General features: G+C 41.6%; 1 protein-coding gene across 1 annotated transcript in view; it reads right to left on the bottom strand.

Moving 5' to 3' along the window:
* Positions 1 to 19,462, bottom strand: part of ANKRD22 (ankyrin repeat domain 22) — a 50,701-nt gene extending 31,239 nt beyond the window's left edge. Inside the window, exon 1 of the mRNA XM_081329612.1 lies at positions 19,204 to 19,462. Coding sequence (XP_081185738.1) covers positions 19,204 to 19,224 — 21 coding nt within the window. The 5' untranslated portion in view covers positions 19,225 to 19,462. The remainder of the gene's footprint in view (positions 1 to 19,203) is intronic.

Below are 19,462 nucleotides of genomic sequence, written 5' to 3'. Positions count from 1 at the left end.
TTCAACCCTCCCTTCAGAATCAGCGGCAATTGAACCTCCAGGGGTGTTTTAAAAAGAAACTTTTAAAAAATGAATTGGACCTCAACTAGAACTTTTTTCCTTAAAAAAAACTTGTGGACTAAAATGTCTTGACTATTTATTCCTTACTTCCTATTTTTATTTGAAAATTTGGCTCTGCTCTTTTGAAACAGAAGAAACAGTTGAAAAGGGATTAACAGGCAGTTCCCTAAAAGAAAAGAAAATAATTTTCTAAGCACTTGGGGACCACCGTGTGGCTAAATCTGAAATTGCAATCTGACACTCTTAAAAAAAAGAAAAGAAAAGAGAGAGAGAGAGAGAGACTTGGCTGAAAACAAGATAAGACTAACCTTGAACACCAGATGTGAGAGTACACCATGGAAGAAATACAAAAACAAATTTATGCTATGATGAAAATAACCTGCCAAACTTATCAGTTCCTTTCCACAGCTTGTGATGAAATAGCTTTTGGGGGGGAAAACTAGAAAGCGTCTTGGATAAGCAAACTCATATTGTGACTATAACCAGGGCTTTTTTTCTCATAGAACGCTAAGAACAGAGTTCTGGCACCTTTTTTTTTTGATGGATTTTTTTCAACTTTTTCACAAGCTGTGCTATTCCCTTTATTGGCTTTTGAAAGCCAATAGGAATTGCTGCTGAGCCTGGCATCGAAGCACGGACAACATGTGTGCACCTGCCTCATGCTCATCTCGTGTCAGCCAGGCTTACCACAAGTCAGAATGAGAAAACGCAGTGGCAAGGAAACCCCCTCCTCAACTTGCATTTGTCAAGTCCACCCTGCTCTCTGTGAAACCCTTAGCCCAATGGGGAGCCGAGGCCTGGTGGACACGATTTCCCTCTCCATCTCTTTTTAATGGTAGTCCTGAAGATACCTGGGGGAGATGGGAGCAGTGATGCCACAGTGCTGTGGGAGCTGTTAGGCCTACTCTACATGGTGGGGCTGTGCGGGGTGGATGGCGGGGCGGAGGCGGCACTGGTGGGGTGGCTGTGGGTGCTGGGTGCAGAGGTGGCACGCGTGGCACACGGTGGGCGACTGATCTTCCATGGACTGGGCCAGCTGGTGGCCTACCCAGTGCTGGACCCAAGCCACCACCACCTCACCCTGTGTTCCTACATGGCCACCCAGGAGCACCTGGCCTGTGATGCCTGCCGCCGCCTTGGCCTGGCCACCGCCCTCACCCTCCCGCTGCCCCACACCGGCATCTGGCTCGGCAACTGCAAGCTCTGCACCATCAGTGTACATTGCAGGAGACACATCACCTTGCACCGATTGGCCCTGAACTGACTTAACCTGGTTTGACCAAATCATCCTGTGTGGCCTGGAGGGGCTGCGGGTCACCTCCCTCAGCCAGAAACTGTGTCTCATGGCTACTATTTTAGTGGTTATCTGGATTCTTGCAGATTTTGTACATCTATCTGAAGTAATCTTAAGCATTTTTTCCATAAATTACTTAAGGATATGCAACTATATTTTTTCATATTTATCCAATGTTACTTTTGCATCTACTTTTTTCATTCCATTTTCTTTCTGTCATTAATTCCCCAAGAATAAGAAATGTACATTGTAAGCTCCTCAAAGCACAGTTTTATATCATTGTTAAAATACACTGGGCAATTATGGACATATTCATTCATATTCATAAATAGATTGAATTGTCACACTTTCCCCCACACCTAAGCCTTTTCTCTTGTGTGTATAATTTGAACATAGCCAGGCCATTTTTATCATCTTTATCATCAGTTGTAAAGAAATAGAAACAAAATGTTTAACTTATGTATTAATAACAATTTCTTTGCAATTCATTATCTTGTCAGTAACATGACTCCATCAATTAAACACATATATGTTGAAGGCAGCATATGCACTTGTATTAGACATTTATTATCTCCTATTGCTAGTCCTTCCAAAAGGAACTTAATATATTTCATTCTATATATGCAAAAGTTGTCTCCTCCTTTATTAAAGTGCAACACATCATTTTCCAAGTAGACAAAAATAATAATATTCCATCTTTACTATACCCACCTGCAGTATATAAACATGGGGGAGCTATCCCACAATTTTTCACCCCTATGGCAGCCTACTAAGCTGTCTTCATGATTAATTTGATAAAACAGAACTTAGTGTTCTAAGTTCATCATGAACTAAGTCTGATGAAAATAACTATTTTGGCAGGGATGAATTAATAGCATGCATTTTGGGTTATAGGAGCATCTCATTCACTTGAAACAATGTGATCATATCTTTTATGTACAAGCCATCAATAATGTGGTTGCTAATACAGGTAGGTCCAGCTTATGAGCTGTTTGTATTTAAGGAGATGCTCACAATAAATTCTAGTTTATTTGGTGAATGCCTGAAAGATGCATTACTTCATCTAAGCCAAAAACAGATGAAAAAAACTAAAGGCAATTATGAATTAAACGTGGCTCAAATCTCAAAGATTTGCCGGATAAGAATTGGACAAAACTTTGGAATTTACTTTTTTTTTATTAAAGAGTTTTACAAAAAATTTTTTACAAAACATATCCCCAAAACCCACCCACCCCAAACCACCCTCCTCTCCCCCCACTTCCCAGAGCTGAATACAGGGTCATAAATATAATAATCATATTCTAACTAAAATTATCTATTATAAAATTAGCCAAATTCATAATGTGCTTTAACTCCCCTTTAACATTGATACATTCAAATTATTAAAAACATAATAATAATAACTTAAACAAAAATATAATCAATACTAATACTAAAGTTAATAAAAATCTAAAATCTACTCATAAGCTAAATGGAACTTTTTAGTCCCATATTTATTCTGAATATAATCTATCCATCTCCTCCAAACTGAAATATATCTTTCTTGCGAATGGTCCTTCAAATAAGCAGAAATCTTAGACATTTCTGCAAGATTCGATACCTTAAGTACCCATTCTTCTATAGTAGGCAAACTATCCTTCTTCCAATATTGTCCCACCAGTAACCGTGCTGCTGTTATCAAGTTCAACATCAAATTGATTTCTTTAGTATCACAATCTACAACAATACCCAATAAAAACAATTGTGGAGAAAACTTTATCTTTCTCTTAAAAATCTTTTGAATGTTCCACCAAATTTTAATCCAAAAAGCTTTTATATTTCTGCAAGTCCACCACATATGAAAATAAGTAGCATCTAAATTACCACATCTCCAGCATTTAGACTGTAGGTTAGGATACATGTTAGACAACTTTTTGGGATCCAAATGCCATCTATAAAACATTTTATAAAAAATTTCTCTTAAATTTTGAGCCTGAGTAAATTTAACATTTCTGACCCAGATTACCTCCCAAGTATCCAACGGAATTGGTTCCTGTATGTTTTGTGCCCACTTTATCATACAATCTTTAACTAATTCTGTTTCTGAGTCTAATTCAATTAAAACATTATATATCCTCTTTATATGTGCACAATTTAAATCTCTAATTTGTTTTACTAAGTTTTCATCTGTAATTGTAATGCCAACCTTCTGATCCAGCTTCCACCTAGCTTTCAGTTGGGTATATTGAAACCAAGAGTAATTTATGTTTTCTTGTTTTAACTCATCTAATGATTTAAGTTGCCAATTATTCCCTTCCAATCTAAGTAATTCCTTATAGGAAAACATATCCAAACTCACTCCCCTAAATACACCTTCTATCGCGTGTCCGGGAATTCCCCAAATTGGTATTTTATAATTTAACTTATAATAATACTTTTTCCAGACACGCAACAAAGCACTTCTAAGAATATGAGATTTAAAAGCCCTGTCTACCTTTTTATCATAAAGCAAATATGCATGCCATCCATATACCAAATCCCAACCCTCAAGGTGGAGTATTCTTTTATTAGTTAAGTTAAGCCAATCGCTAACCCATGTCATGACCACTGCATCATAATACAATTTCAACTTAGGCACCTTGAGTCCCTCTCTTTCCCTAGCATCTTGCAGCATCTTAAATTTAACTCTTGGTTTCTTCCCCAAAACTTTGGAATTTACTATGAACATTTGCCTTAAATACAATAAATTAAATTTATGTTAAGAATTGAATACATAATTTTTAATTATATAAATAAATATATAAAAAATATATAAATAAAAGATTAACAAGATGAGAGTTCTGGCACCTATTTTTTTTTTAGAAAAAAAGCACTGACTGCTGCCACCACATAGCTGTTTTGGAGAAATTACAATGTGGGCAGTCAGACCCTCCTACCCTATGATGTATTTCCTCTTCCCTCCCCTCAAAGAAGAGTCTGAGGGGATTTTTATCTAGATTTTTATATAAAATTTTAAGGGGATCTGGGAGGGGGGTGGCCCAAGGGATCCGGAATGAACTTGGGGGAGTTCAATCTGGACAGCAGTCCAGACCATCGGACGGCGGGGGGGAGTAGGGGTTTGGGGGTGGACTCAGCTCCGAGTGAGGAGGGTCTTCCCATTTTGACAGTGATTGGGAGGAGCAGAGAGTGTGGGAGCAGAGGGCTTCATCGCTTTCGGGGAACAGGCCACCGCTGTCTTCAAGCGGTGGCCTGTTCCTGCCCTCATGGCTCTTCTTGCTCCCCTGGGGGCATAGGATTGCAGGACCCTGGGCTCAGGTTGGTTTATTTCAACGCCAGGTCTGTGGTGAACAAGGCTCCCCTCATATATGATCTTATTGAGGAGGAGAACGTGGACCTGGCCTGCATCACAGCGACCTGGTTGGGCCAAGAGGGGGGTGTCCCCCTCTTGGAACTATGCCCACCGGGCTTCCGGGTGCTTCACCAGCCGCGGGCCCAGGGCAGGGGTGGTGGGGTGGTGGTTATTATTAGGGAGAGTCTTTGTCCGCAAGTGACCACTGTCCCTCAGATAGGCGGGTGTGAGTCTCTCCTTTTGAAGTGGGGTCTTGGAGTTCAGTTGGGCCTATTGATTATGTACCTGTCTCCCAGCTGCATGTCATCGGCCCTGCCCAAGCTCCTCGACGTCCTGCCTGGGTTGGCGATTGAGTTCCCAAGGCTTATAGTTCTGGGGGATTTCAATCTGCCTTCCACGGGTGAGGCGTCTGAGTTGGCTCGGGAGTTCATGGCTTCCATGACAGCCATGGACCTGACTCAAGTAATTAAAGACCTGACCCATAATGGAGGGCACACACTCGACCTGGTTTTTATATCTGGACAGTGGATTAATGATCTGGGTAGGGGGGATTTAACCATCCAACCCCTGTCATGGTCCGATCATTTTCTTCTCCGGCTAGACTTCCAATACGCCACCCCCTGCCGCTGGGAGGCAGAACCAACCAGGTGGTTCTGCCCTAGGTGCCTGATGGACCCCGAGAGGTTCCAGACGGAGCTTGGGACTTTTCCTGCTTCCCTTGCCCACGACTCTGCTGAGGCCCTAGTGGTAGCCTGGGATAGGGCTGCCGCTGGGGCCTTGGATCAAGTTGTGCCTTTGCAGCCTCTGACCCAGCGCAGATCCCAGGTGGCCCCCTGGTTTACCGAGGAGCTCTGGGAGATGAAGCGCCAGAAAAGATGCCTAGAGAGCTGTTGGAGGTCCAGCAGATCCGAATCTGATCGAACATGGCTAAGAACTTGTCTTAAGTCTTACCTAGTGGCGATGGAAGTGGCAAATCATGTTTACTTTTCTGCTCTCATTGCATCCGCAGAGCTGCCCTGTTTAGAGTGACCCGCTCACTGTTAAATCAGCGACCGAGGGATGACACCTTGCAGGGTAGGGCTGAGGAATTTGTACAGTATCTGCAGGACAAAATTGCTCAGATCCGGACTGGTTTGGACTCCGACTGGGTGGAATCCGGCGGAGTGGAGAGAACAGGTCTTGGTTATACTATTTGGGGTGAGTTTGACCCTGTTTCTTTGGATGATGTGGACAGGATTATGCGTAGACTGAGCGCTACAACCTGTATGTTGGACCCATGTCGATCCTGGGTGGTTTTGGCCACTGGGGAGGTGACAGGGGGCTGGCTCCAGGCAGTTGTCAATGCTTCACTGATGGAGGGTGTCTTCCCCTCCACCTTAAAAGAGGCAGTGGTGAGGCCCCTTCTCAAGAAGCCTGCTCTGGACCCAGCCTCCTTGAATAACTATCGTCTTGTCTCCAACCTTCGCTTTGTAGCAAAGGTTGTTGAGAGTGTTGTGGCACGTCAGCTTCCACAATTCCTGGATGAAGCAGACTATCTGGACCCATACCAGTCCGGTTTCAGGCACGGTTACAGCATGGAAACGGCATTGGTCACACTGGTAGATGATCTCTGGCGGGCCCGGGACAGGGGTTGTTCCTCTGTCCTGGTCCTACTTGACCTCTCAGCGGCTTTTGATACCATCGACCATGGTATCCCGCTGCGGCGGCTTGAGGGGTTGGGAGTGGGAGGCACTGTTTTATGGTGGTTCTCCTCCTACCTCTCAGGCCACTTGCAGTTTGTATTGGCAGGGGGTCAGAGATCTACCTCAAGGCCCCTCACTTGTGGGGTGCCTCAGGGGTCGGTTCTCTCCCCCCTCCTGTTTAACATTTATATGAAGCCGCTGGGTGAGATCATTCGTGGCTTTGGGGTGAGGTATCACCAATATGCAGATGATACCCAGTTGTTGATCTCCACCCTGAACCAACCCAGTGATGCCCTTTACGTGATGTTCCGGTGCCTGGATGCGGTGCGGGTGTGGATGGGAAGGAACAGGCTCAGGCTGAAACCCTCCAAGACTGAGTGGCTGTGGATACCGACATCTCGTATTGTCCAACATGTTCCATCTCTTTTGATGGGGGGTAGGTATTGCCCCCATCTGAAAGGGCTCGCAAATTGGGTGTCCTCCTGGATTCATGGCTTAACTTCGAGGATCATCTAACTGCTGTGACTAGGGGGGCCTTCGCACAGGTTCACCTGGTGTGCCAGTTGCGCCCTTTTTTGGACCGAGATGCCCTATGCACAGTCACCCACGCCCTTGTCACTTCTCACCTGGATTACTGCAATGCTGCCCTTGAAGTGCACCCGGAGGCTTCAGCTGGTGCAATAGCAGCCGCGCGGGTGCTTATGGGAGTTTCTCAATACTCCCATGTTGCACCACTCCTGCGTGAGCTGCACTGGCTTCCGGTTGTCCTCCGGGTGTGATTCAAGGTGCTGGTAATCACTTTTAAAGCCCTACATGGCTTAGGCCCGGGGTACTTGTGAGACCACCTGCTGCCATTATCAACCTCCCATCGCCCGGTTTGCTCCCACAGAGTCGGCCTCCTCAGGGTGCTGTCAGCTAAGCAATGCTGGCTGGTGACCCCCAGGGGGACAGCCTTCTCTGTGGTTGCACCGACCCTCTAGAACGAACTGCCCTGGGAGCTGCAGATGGCCCCTGACCTTCAGTCCTTCCACCGTGACCTGAAGACATGGATGTTTCAACAATTGGGCCTGGACTGACTGTAGTTTTAAATTTGGTTTTATTGGGTCTACTGTTATGTATTTACTTCATTGTTTAATTCTTTTTTAAAAAAATTTATTTTATGTTTTTAACTTTTATTGTTGTGAGCTGCCCTGAGTCCTTCGGGAGAAGGGCGGCATATAAATTTAATAAATTCAAATTCAAATTTCTGGGATGGACTTCCTCCTCCTTTGTCCCTGGAGACTTCTCCTTCTCCATTAACCAGCAAACATGTGATAACAGCAGACATGTGCAGACGCTGGGAGTATTACCATTTTCTGACCTTGGAAATGCTTCAGACATCATCTTAACGCACCCCACCTGTTGTATCCTACTCTACAAGCAATAAAGGTATTTCTAGATGATAAAAGTGTTTCCACGAGTTCAACTATCTGGAGAGAGAGCTGTTAATGGTAATGGCATCTGCTTATATAGACCATAAAAGTCTTAACAAGGGATTAATTACAGTACAATGGCTTTTGATCCAGAATAGTCAGAAGTTGGTAATAACTCACAGCATCTGCACGTGGATCTGGAATCCATGTCTGCTGGGAGCCCATGTTAAGTCTCCAGGGACAAAGGAGGAGGAAGTCCATCCCAGAAAGGGGAGGGAAGAGGAAATACATCATAGGGTAGGAGGGTCTGACTGCCCACATTGTAATTTCTCCAAAACAGCCACGTGGTGGCAGCATCACATCATCAAGGTTCACCGGCAGACACACCTGGACAGGAAATGATCCCAGTTTCAACCACCCTCAATTCAGCATGCCTGCTGCATCATCATCAACATCAAGGTATGTTAACACCACAGTTAAACACAGAAACGTATGTGGAGCTGTGTTTACGAAAAAGACGGACATCTCTCCTCCTGTACCATCCCCTGCTCAACGGAGTGCTTCAGCTTGTGGCGATGAACATCCTAATCATCAGTGTCCTATTCACAAAAAACCTCACCCTCTCAGGAAATGTCGTCATCTTAGAGCAATGACTGTACAAGAGCAGAAAGAGGTTCTCCAAAAACTTAGAATATGCTTCAGTTGCTGTGCTTCATATGACCATCTTGCTAAAGATTGTAAAGCCTGTGTCAAGTGCACAGAATGCAATAGCGACAAGCACATTACAGCTATGCATCCTGCTCCACTTCCAGGCAATCCACAGCAACCACCTGCATCCAACCCTGCTTCAAACCATGGCGGGGAGCGACAATGTCATACTCCAGTTACAAATGTGTCATCTTCATGCACCGAAGTGTGTGGGAAAGATTTCACTCATAAATGCTGTGCCAAGATATGGCTAGTCAAGATATATCCAAAGGGTCAACCCGAAAAGGCTGTCAAGATGTACGCCATAATAGATGAGCAGAGCAACAGATCCCTGGTCAAACCCACATTCTTTGATATCTTTGGCATAGAAGGACATGCAACACCATACATGCTCAACACCTGTTCTGGTCAGGTGGAGACTCCTGGCAGAAGAGCTGATGGGTTCATGATTTCTCATATCAAAGAGATTAAGGGCATACCGTTGCCACTATTGGTTGAGTGTGACCAAATGCCTGACAACATGGAAGAGATTCCCACCCCAGAAGCTGTGTATCACCATCCCCACTTAAGGCACCTGGCTACGGAGATTCCGCCAATGGACATGAATGCTGACATCTTAGTCTTGCTGGGAAGGGACTTTCTCAGATTCATAGAATACGCCAGCAGTGCAAAGGACCTGACGATGCCCCATATGCACAAAGTCTTGACCTAGGATGGGTAATAGTGGGAGATGTATGCTTAAATAGGATGCACACACTGGCTGAGCTCAACTCCTTTAAAACTAACATTTTAAGCAATGGGCATGCATCTCACTTCAGACAATGTCCTCACCACTATGAAGTGAAGGAGAAACCTCTTGACATCATCCAGGTATCTGATTTTACCTCCGTCACCTGTGATGACAACTTAGGCAGCACAGTGTTTCATACTACACGTGATGACAACAGAATAGCCATGTCTGTTGAAGACAGAGAATTCATCAACATGATGGACACTGCATTCTCCAAAGATATGTCTAACTGGGTCGCACCTTTACCTTTTCATTCTACCAGAGCCAGACTCCCAAACAATCGCAATCAAGCACCAACAACCTTGTAGGTGTACTCATGAGATTCAGAAAAGAACCCGTCGCCATAACCGCTGACATTGAGCAAATGTTTCATTGCTTTAAAGTAAGAGAAGACCATAGGAACTTCTGTGGCACCATGATAACAACATGGACAATGAAGTAACCGAATACCGCATGAAAGTACACGTCTTCGGAAACAGTCCCTCACCAGCTGTTGCAACATATGGTCTGTGAAGGACTGCTCTTGAAGGTGAGAAGGACTATGGTGCAGATGCTCGACATTTTGTTGAGAGGGACTTCTATGTGGATGATGGACTCAAATCCTTACCCACAGACGAAAAAGCCATAGACATGCTCCAAAGAACACAAAGTATGGTTTCTGAAGCTAATCTTAGACTCCACAAATTTGCCTCAAACAGTGCTGCAGTTATGAAAGCCTTCCAGCCCAGTGATTATGCCAAAGGATTTAAAGACCTTAATCTGGGAGTGGACACACACCCCGAACAGAGAAGTTTGGGTCTACGGTGGAACCTATCAAACGACACCTTTGGCTTTCATGTCAGCTCTGTTGATAAACCATTCACCAAATGTGGTGTTTTGTCAGTAGTGAATAGCCTATATAATCCACTCGGCTTTGTGGCTCCCATCACCATACAAGGTAAATCCTTACTATGACAGCTTTCAGAGTCTACTAAAGACTGGGACACACCATTACCAAGAGACAAGCTCCCAAAATGGGAGTCCTGGAAACAATCTCTACATGCCTTAGATGGAATTGACATACCACGCTGCTACACTCCAGTCTCCCTTACAGCAAGTCAGACCAGGGAAATTCACATTTTCTCAGATGCATCCACTGAGGTCATAGCAGCTGTTGCCTACCTCAAGGTAAAAGACTTTATAAACCGGACCCACATAGGGTTTTTGTTTGGCAAAGCCAAGTTGGCACCCAAGCCTGAGCACACGATTCCTAGGCTTGAACTTTGCGGGGCTGTATTGGCTGTTGAGATTGTAGACTTTATATTGCATGAGCTGGACATTCACATACATGACATTAAATTTTACACAGACAGCAAGGTTGTCTTGGGTTACATATACAACCAGACAAAATGTTTTTATGTCTACGTCAGCAATCGTGTAGAAAGGATCAGGAAATCCTCAAAGCCTGAACAATGGCATTACATTCCATCAGAACTTAATCCTGCAGATCATGCTACAAGGCCACTATCGGCAAGTGCCTTTGCAAGTTCCTCTTGGTTAACAAGTACTAACTTCCTGCTTGATCATACAGAAGAAAGCACAGGTGAGGCCTTCGATCTTCAAGATCCTGATGACGATCCAGAGATTTGTTCTGAAGTCAAGACTCTTCTCACCAGATCTGAGCAGAGACCCATCATGGACTGTCAACACTTTGAACGGTTCTCCAAGTGGACAAGGCTTGTACGCACCATTGCAAGGTTAGTTCACATTGCACAATGTTATCACACCAAGTCTAATGACACTGAATGTCAAGGCTGGCACTTGTGTAAAAACCCTCTATCAGCAAAAGACATAGCTAGAAGTGAGTTGATCATTATACACTGTACAACAGAATGTCTTTAGCGCAGAAATCAAATGTATCCATGACAAGCAGAACATGCCAAAAAATAGTCTAATCGCCAACCTGAACCCATTTATAGACATTCACGGCATGCTAAGGGTTGGTGGACGTTTAAATAAGGCCAAATTGGGAGAGCAAGAACAGCATCCTCTTATTATACCTGGTCGCCATCATCTCTCCACCTTGCTCATACGCTACCACCATGAAGAGGTTAAGCACCAAGGCAGACATTTCACAGAAGGCGCCATAAGAGCGGCAGGCCTCTGGGTTGTAGGACCAAAAAGACAGATTACAGCTATACTCCACAGCTGTGTTCAATGCCGAAAATTAAGAGGAAGGCATCAGCAACAACAAATGTCAGATTTGCCAGCTGACAAACTAAGCACTGACCCACCATTCACTCATGTTGGTCTGGATGTTTTTGGCCCATGGTCGGTAACAGCGTGTAGAACACATGGTGGCCAAGCAAATAACAAACGTTGGGCAGTGCTGTTCACTTGTATGAGTGTGCGTGCAGTACACATTGAGGTTTTGGAATCCATGGATACTTCATGTTTCATTAATGCTCTAAGGTGATTTCTTGCCATAAGAGGACCTGCAGAGTCATTAAGGTCTGACTGTGGAACTAACTTCATTGGAGCCTGCAGAGAATTAGAAATCAATTATAAGTCAGTCCAGGACTTTTTAGCTGGAAAGGGCTGTACTTGGATCTTCAATCCTCCACACTCTTCCCACATGGGCGGCTCATGGGAGAGAATGATAGGAATTACACGTAGAATATTGGACTCTATGTTAATGGACTTGAACTCCACAAGGCTCACTCATGAGGTCTTGACCACCTTATTAGCAGAAGTGTCTGCTATAATCAACTCAAGGCCACTAGTTCCAGTGTCTACAGATCCAGAATTCCCAACCATCCTCACTCCAGCTACTCTTCTCACTCAAAAGCTCGGATCTGTTCCTGTTCCACCTGGAGATTTTGGAACAGGAAATCTGTATTATGATCAATGGAGGAGAGTACAACACCTCGCCAACTGCTTTTGGAATCGATGGAAGATGGAATATCTTTCTCTTTTGCAAAGTCACAGAAAATGGAAAAATCAGTACCCTAATCTCCAGGTTGGAGACCTTGTTCTGCTCAAGGACCAACAAGTTCAAACAATTGAGTGGCCCATGGGACTTATCGAGAAGGCCATTCTTAGCGATGATGGGAAGGTACGTGAGGTAAAGGTCGCAAAACAAGGCACCATAAAAACCTTCATCAGACCCATCACAGAACTTGTCCTGCTTTTGCCCCTTGAAGACTGAACTCGTTGCTTTCCTGGTTGGATCCTGACTCCAAGAAGAAAAGTTATTTGAACTTTAATCTATACTATTTGCAGCCTGTAATGGCAGTTCCTATTATTGCAATACGTATGCATGTTATTTCTTATATCTCTCAGGGTTTATGTCTTATATATCTCATGTTGATTTTTATATCTTTCAGGTTTTATATCTCATATGTATGCATGTTATTTCTTATATCTCTCAGGGTTTATGTCTTATATATCTCATGTTGATTTTATATCTTTCAGGTTTTATGTCTTATATGTATGCACGTTTATTTCTCATATACAGTATCTCAGGTTTATCTCTTATATTTTTCAGGTGTTTTATGACAACAAGCAAACCACAAACGTGTATTTGCATTGTATAACTACCGTTATATGATTTCATATGGTGGTATTATGTAATACCAGACAGGGAGTGTGCTGCCACCACGTAGCTGTTTTGGAGAAATTACAATGTGGGCAGTCAGACCCTCCTACCCTATGATGTATTTTCTCTTCCCTCCCCTTTCTGGGATGGACTTCCTCCTCCTTTGTCCCTGGAGACTTCTCCTTCTCCATTAACCAGCAAACATGTGATAACAGCAGACATGTGCAGATGCTGGGAGTATTACCATTTTCTGACCTTGGAAATGCTTCAGACATCATCTTAACGCACCCCACCTGTTGTATCCTACTCTACAAGCAATAAAGGTATTTCTAAATGATAAAAGTGTTTTCATGAGTTCAACTATCTGAAGAGAGAGCTGTTAATGGTAATGGCATCTGCTTATATAGACAATAGAAGTCTTAACAAGGGATTAATTACAGTACAATGGCTTTTGATCCAGAATACTGACTATAACTAATAATTTATTGGGACAGAACATAACAGAAGAAATTGAACAATTAAATACCCTGACAGAAGATTTAACTATTCAACAAGCCCAGACAAGAAAAAAATTCAGAGACAAACCTGACAAAATGGATAGAAGGAAAAATTTGCTACATAAAGCAGAAGGAATTTGAAGATCAAAATGAGAAACAGATGAAAGAAAAAATGGACAGTCCAGGACAATTACACCAAGAGGAGAAAATAATGAGAAGATTTGGTATTTCTATCAGAGCCCTCAACCCTTCAAAAATGGAGATTTCAATATGATTTATTTCAATATGATACTACAACACAAGAACTCTTTGATGACCCTGAAGCAAAGAAAGAGAGAATGACATGGCAAAGGAAGAAAGCCAGAATAAGATTGAAGAAGAATGGACATATTTAAGAGGCCTGAAATGGAAAATATCTAAATAGACAGGATTATACTTGGATTATGAGAGATTGTTTTGATGTGCAGATAAAAATAGTGGCTAATTAAAAAAACTTAAATGTTTGAATATCAACAGTTAAATTGAAATATTGAATAGTTTAAATGAAATTGACTAAGATGCATTTACTGTATGTTAAGAGTGATATAATGTAACTAATATACTTAGATGTAGTGATAAGAATAAAATTATAAGTCTAAGCACGAGAGAGCAGATATAAAGGAGAAGAGAAACTAAGTATTAAATGTTGAAATGGGAGAAATTTTGGTTATTGAATTTATAGTATGTGGAAATTATAATGAAAACAAGAATATTATATTGTATTATTAACCTGTTGATGTGGAAATGAGATAGATAGAATGTGTATCTATATTATTAGGCACTGGAGAAAACTGTGATAAAGGGAAGTGGGGTCACCTAGAAACGTGAAAATGACAAACTGCAAACATTTAACTTTAATATTAATGCAAATTAAAGCTGGAAAAATTTATAAGGTGATTGATGTCTTAAAGATGAAATGTTAAAATAAATAAAACATATAAAAGTATTGAGAAATGCAAGGAAACCATTAAATAACTGATAGATAAAATAAAAAGTATGTTAATTTAGATAAGAGACAATATGTATTTAAGGAAAAAAGAGAGAAAATATTGGCTATAACAAACTGGAGATTTCTAACAACATGTACCTGTATGAAATGGAACTATTGTAATCCAGACACCACGTTGCTTTTCAAAGATATAAGTGTAATATTGGAAGGAGGAGGAGGAGGAGGAGGAGGAGGAGGAGGAGGAGGAGAAGGAGAAGGAGAAGGAGAAGGAGAAGGAGAAGGAGAAGAAGAAGAAGAAGAAGAAGAAGAAGAAGAAGAAGAAGAAGAAGAAGAAGAAGAAGAAGAAGAAGAAGAAGAAGACGAGGAGGAGGAGGAGGAGGAGGAGGAGGAGGAGGAGGAGGAGGAGGAGGAGGAGGAGGAAGAATCCAAAAAATAAAAAATGGCTCTTTCCATTTCATTGTTTTGTTTTATTTAAAATTAAAATAAATCAGTTGGAAACATCAAAGGAGAATTAACACACAGGCATCACACTGGACACAAATTTGTAATAAATAAATCTATATACATGTTAAAATAAAGTAAAATAGTTTTGTTTATTTTTAAAGTGTACAATTTAGGGATAACCTGAATAAGTGTTGCATTAAGACTGCAGTTTCAGATTCAATCCACAAAGGGGCGCTAATAGATTGCAGTTATGTTCATCTGAAATTACTGGTGTGACAGCTTCAAGGACTGCTGAGTTGCGAATCACTCTTGTTTTTCCCTGAATTGTTTTCCCCAACTGTTAAGTCCAATATACAGGATATAGTGAGATCTTCGTGCTTTAGTATCCATTCTCTGAATAAAAATTCTTGAATCATTTGGTGAATAATTGCTATTGCAAACTGTAAAACTGATCATGATGTGAGGTCCATCATAGTTAACTAATGCAAATGGCAGCACTTAGATGACTTTGAAAAAAAGATATCTAAACAGGGTTAGATGTGGTTAGTGTTTGGAAGAGTGACCATCAAGAAATCACCAAGAATATACAGTTGATTGGGAGGACAAAGATATATCCTGAAATAAACAATGGCAAATCGTTTCTGTAACTCAGACATGTAGTCATCATCTGGAATCAAGGGTTATTTCAGTTCAAGTCAATTGTCATAACTTTCAGTCCAGCCATTGTGTAGGCAATTATAAGATCCCAACAAGAATTAAGAACCTGTGTCTTTGTTTTCTTGTTTTCCTTCTCCATCCTCTTAGAGTAGCGTTATCTCATTTTGCACTATGCAAGTAGTCTTCAACTTACAACAGTTTATTTAGTGAGCATTCCAAGTTACAATGTCACCGGAAAAAGTGACTTATGACCATTTTTCACACTTACAACCATTGCAGCATCCTCATGGTCACATGATCAAAATTCAGACCCTTGGTAACTGACTCATATTTATGATAGTTGCAGTGTCCCGTAGTCATGTGATCTTTTTTTGCAAACTTTTGACAAGCAAAGTCAATGGGAAAGGCAGATTCACTTAACAACCACATTACTAACTTAACAACTGCAATGATTTACTTAACAACTCTGGCAATAAAGGTCATAAAATGGGGCACTTAACAACTGCCTCCCTTAGCAACAGAAATTTTAGGCTCAATTGCAGTCGTATGTCGAGTAGATAATTTTTCTGAAGGATCAGCTGTAAATAACTAAATGAATTGGTGACACTGCTTAGGGGCAGCATTTTTCAGTGGTGTGTTCTTACAGAAAGAAAAAAAAGGTAGCATATATCCTGGGTATTTTTATACCATTGTATAGAGATACAGTATATTGGTGGCATGGGCTGTGGGAGAGTGGGAGGGAATGGCAAAGCCCCAAAGAAACAAAATATATATCCTAATGTTGCAAAATAAATTCCACTCCAAAATGTATTAGTGTGGCTTGTCATGACACTAATATGAAATGGTGGAGTTGCACTATGTTGACACAAGCCAATTTTCATCATTCTGGCATCTTCCTGGCAAGGTGTGGGCCCCTCTAATTTATAGGGCACATAAATAACAATAACAATAAAGTTGGAAGGGACCTTGGAGGTCATCTAGTCCAACCCCCTGCTGAGGCAGGAATCCCTGTACCAGGGGTAGGCAACCTTGGCTGTTTTATGACTCATGAACTTCAACTCCCAGAATTCCTGAGCTAGCATAGGTGGCTCAGGAATTCTGGGAGTTGAAGTCCACGAGTCATAAAAAAGCCAAGGTTGCCTACCCGGCCTGCCCTGTATCATTTCATACAAATGGCTGTCCAGTCAGTCATCTTGACTTTCTCTTTTACCTGAGAATGTTTTATATGCAGTAGTTTCATCAGGATGATTGTGCTTCAGTATCATGTTGCCTTTCAAGACAGTGGATGAACAAAAGTTACAATAACCCGGATGAAGGCTTCAGTAATCCAAATCATTTCCGAAACGGAATGCAGTTCAACTGGATATGCTTATACTATAAACCCGTGTGTGTTTATAGATAAGTGGGATTGGAATCCAAGTTGCAAATTCTCTATTTACTTTTTTAAAATAGTAATATTCTCTCCCTAAATTTGATGTAAAATTCATTTTTCTTGAGCAATGACAGAGAATTGTAATCTGTTAGCCTTGTGAGATAATCCATGCAAGAAGCACAGCCAGGAATTTTAGCTTTACCTTTATTTTGTAAGGTTGTATTACCAGAATCCTGCAAGTTTGAAAGTACCTCTTCCATCCCTCTCTTTCACTCTCCTAAAAACTATGGATGGTTCCTTCTGAGATTATTTTACTATCTGTTATGTACTGGGCTTGTGGTGATACACCATGTGCGTTGCTGGAGCAGCTAACGGCTCTCCAGTAACCCAGACTAGCTGTCTCCTATCCTGCAATTGGCTAGCCCCAGGCGGCAAGAATGGGTTCAAACTTATTGGCTGCCGCCTAGAGGCTAGACTATATATTGTGGCTGGTTGCAGCCAAGTTTCAGTACAGTTCGAGCAAGAATAAAGTATGTGTTATCCTGTACTCAGCCTTGTGTCTTCCTTCCTGCACCAAAGAGCCCACTACTTAACACTATCTCTCCTCTTTTAGACTAAAAATTAATTTATCAGACCACTGTATAAGTTCCAGCTCTTCCTCCTTTCTCCCAAGTTCATTGCCATATACCATTACAAAATTCCAAAATACGCATACCGGTTTACTATTCTTTAAGCTTAGAATTGCAGCCCAGTCTTATATAATCAGTAAAGGCTCCGTGGAAGTGATTTTGACAAGGAAGGATCCTTTGGACTGTATTATTGGAGAGGATTCCTGGGAATATCAGGGATAGACAAATATAGTTTTTGCAAATATATCATGGATAGCCAGAGTCCTCACCTGAAGCACAAATGACCGGGCTACAAATTATGCAGATCTATGTTAATATGCAAACATTATGCAAAGACATTGCTCTGGATAAGTCTATAATTCTGGGAAAGGTAGAAAGAAAGAGAAGAGGACAACTAGTCAGAAGGGGATAAGGAAAGACTCAGTTATAGCAATAATGGGTGCACCATTGGAAGACTTGAAGGATCAGGAATAGATCATTGTGGTTGATAAGAATGGACACTGTCAAGGAATTTGTTGTGCAGAGATCTCCTTGTGCTACCAAAGAGTTGCACAGACAAGGAAGGGTACTGAGAGCAGCAAGAGTCACACAAGAATACACTGAGTTGTAAAAGCACAAAGTATTTTACTTTTGAGGTGGTGTAAGAACAAAAATGCACAGTCAAAAATAAACAGTCCAGGTCATAAACAATAGCAACAGTCCAAGGAGTAATCCAAAATACAAAGTCTTCTTACCAGTCCAGAGGTCAATACACAGTTCAGGTTTACAACAGTAGTAAACCAACAGCAGAGCAAAAACAGTAATAGTAGAGATCAGTGAATTCAGAGAGAGAGAGAAGCTACGTTCCTAGCTTCCTCTTATGGCCATGAGAACACTTACACACCCATTGGCCAATTAATTTCTTAAAGACATAGCATTATGGTTAATATATTTTCAACCCAACATTGTAGGCTAACACCATATGCCTAACAGACACCTACTAGATGGCACATGATCAAGTATGGAATTAAATGTAGACGTAGGAACTTAGAAGAGGTTTTGGCAGTATACCTATAATCACCAAGGAAAGTTTCTGTTTCAGATACTGGTCATACTTTCTTATGTAAACTGGAAACTTCAGTTAGTGTGTTGAAGCAAGGTCTTTCATTATTATATTTACACATTTTTCTTTGCTAACTCAAGTTCAACATGCTGTTCCTGGTAGAGTGCTTTGCACATGTTCTGTCCTGATTGGCCTATTTTAGAGCCTGGCATATGCTTTAAATATCTACCTCTATTTTAATTCCCATTCTTGTACTCAAAAAGACTAGATTTGTTTTTAGAACTAATTTATAATTCTAATTCACTATTTTAAACAGATACTGAGGAGGTAAATCTGCTTTTTTCTTAGTAGTAGCAAGCAAGCACTTGACAAAACATTCATTGCTGTATCTTCAACCACCAACTTTAACCAACAGCTCCAAACTCCACAATCAAGAGATGTGACCCAGGCCACATTTTCTGATTTCCATAAGCCACACAACCCTGTTTAAAATATTTCTCTCTCATAACTTCAATTCAATTCCTATTTCAATGGACCACTGTTGATTACTCCACTAACAACTGATTCCCCATAAAGATGCAATTTCTCAAACTTGATAAGAGTTGCTTGAATTTTGTAAAGGCAAAAGCAACCCCTTTGGAAACGTATCAACCTGGCTGCAGTGCGTAATAGCTGCCGTTGGAGCCCGTTTACATAGGAATAAATGGCTACAGAAGTGCTTACCTGTGAATATAGTATCCCCATGTTTTTCCTTTTAATGCCACTTGAAGTCCTTTCATTAAATTTCTTTAAAATGGGATCCACAAAGTCTCTTAGCTGGACATGGTGAAGAGTAAAGTAGCCCCCAAACTCTGCATTTTCTTTAGGTTCCCTGTGTTCTTCCTATCCTTGCTGTAAGTGCTTTCTTAATCAGGTACAGAATGAGAGGCTCCACCCGGTGAAGTAGGGGTGTGTATTCACTTCCTGCAAGTTCTCACAAAGT

The sequence above is a fragment of the Vipera berus genome, assembly GCF_964194415.1.
Source record: "Vipera berus genome assembly, chromosome: 5".
In the NCBI taxonomy this organism is placed as follows: Eukaryota; Metazoa; Chordata; class Lepidosauria; order Squamata; family Viperidae; genus Vipera; species Vipera berus.
The sequence above is the reverse complement of the archived record's forward strand: the minus strand, read 5'-3'. Positions and strand labels throughout refer to the sequence as shown.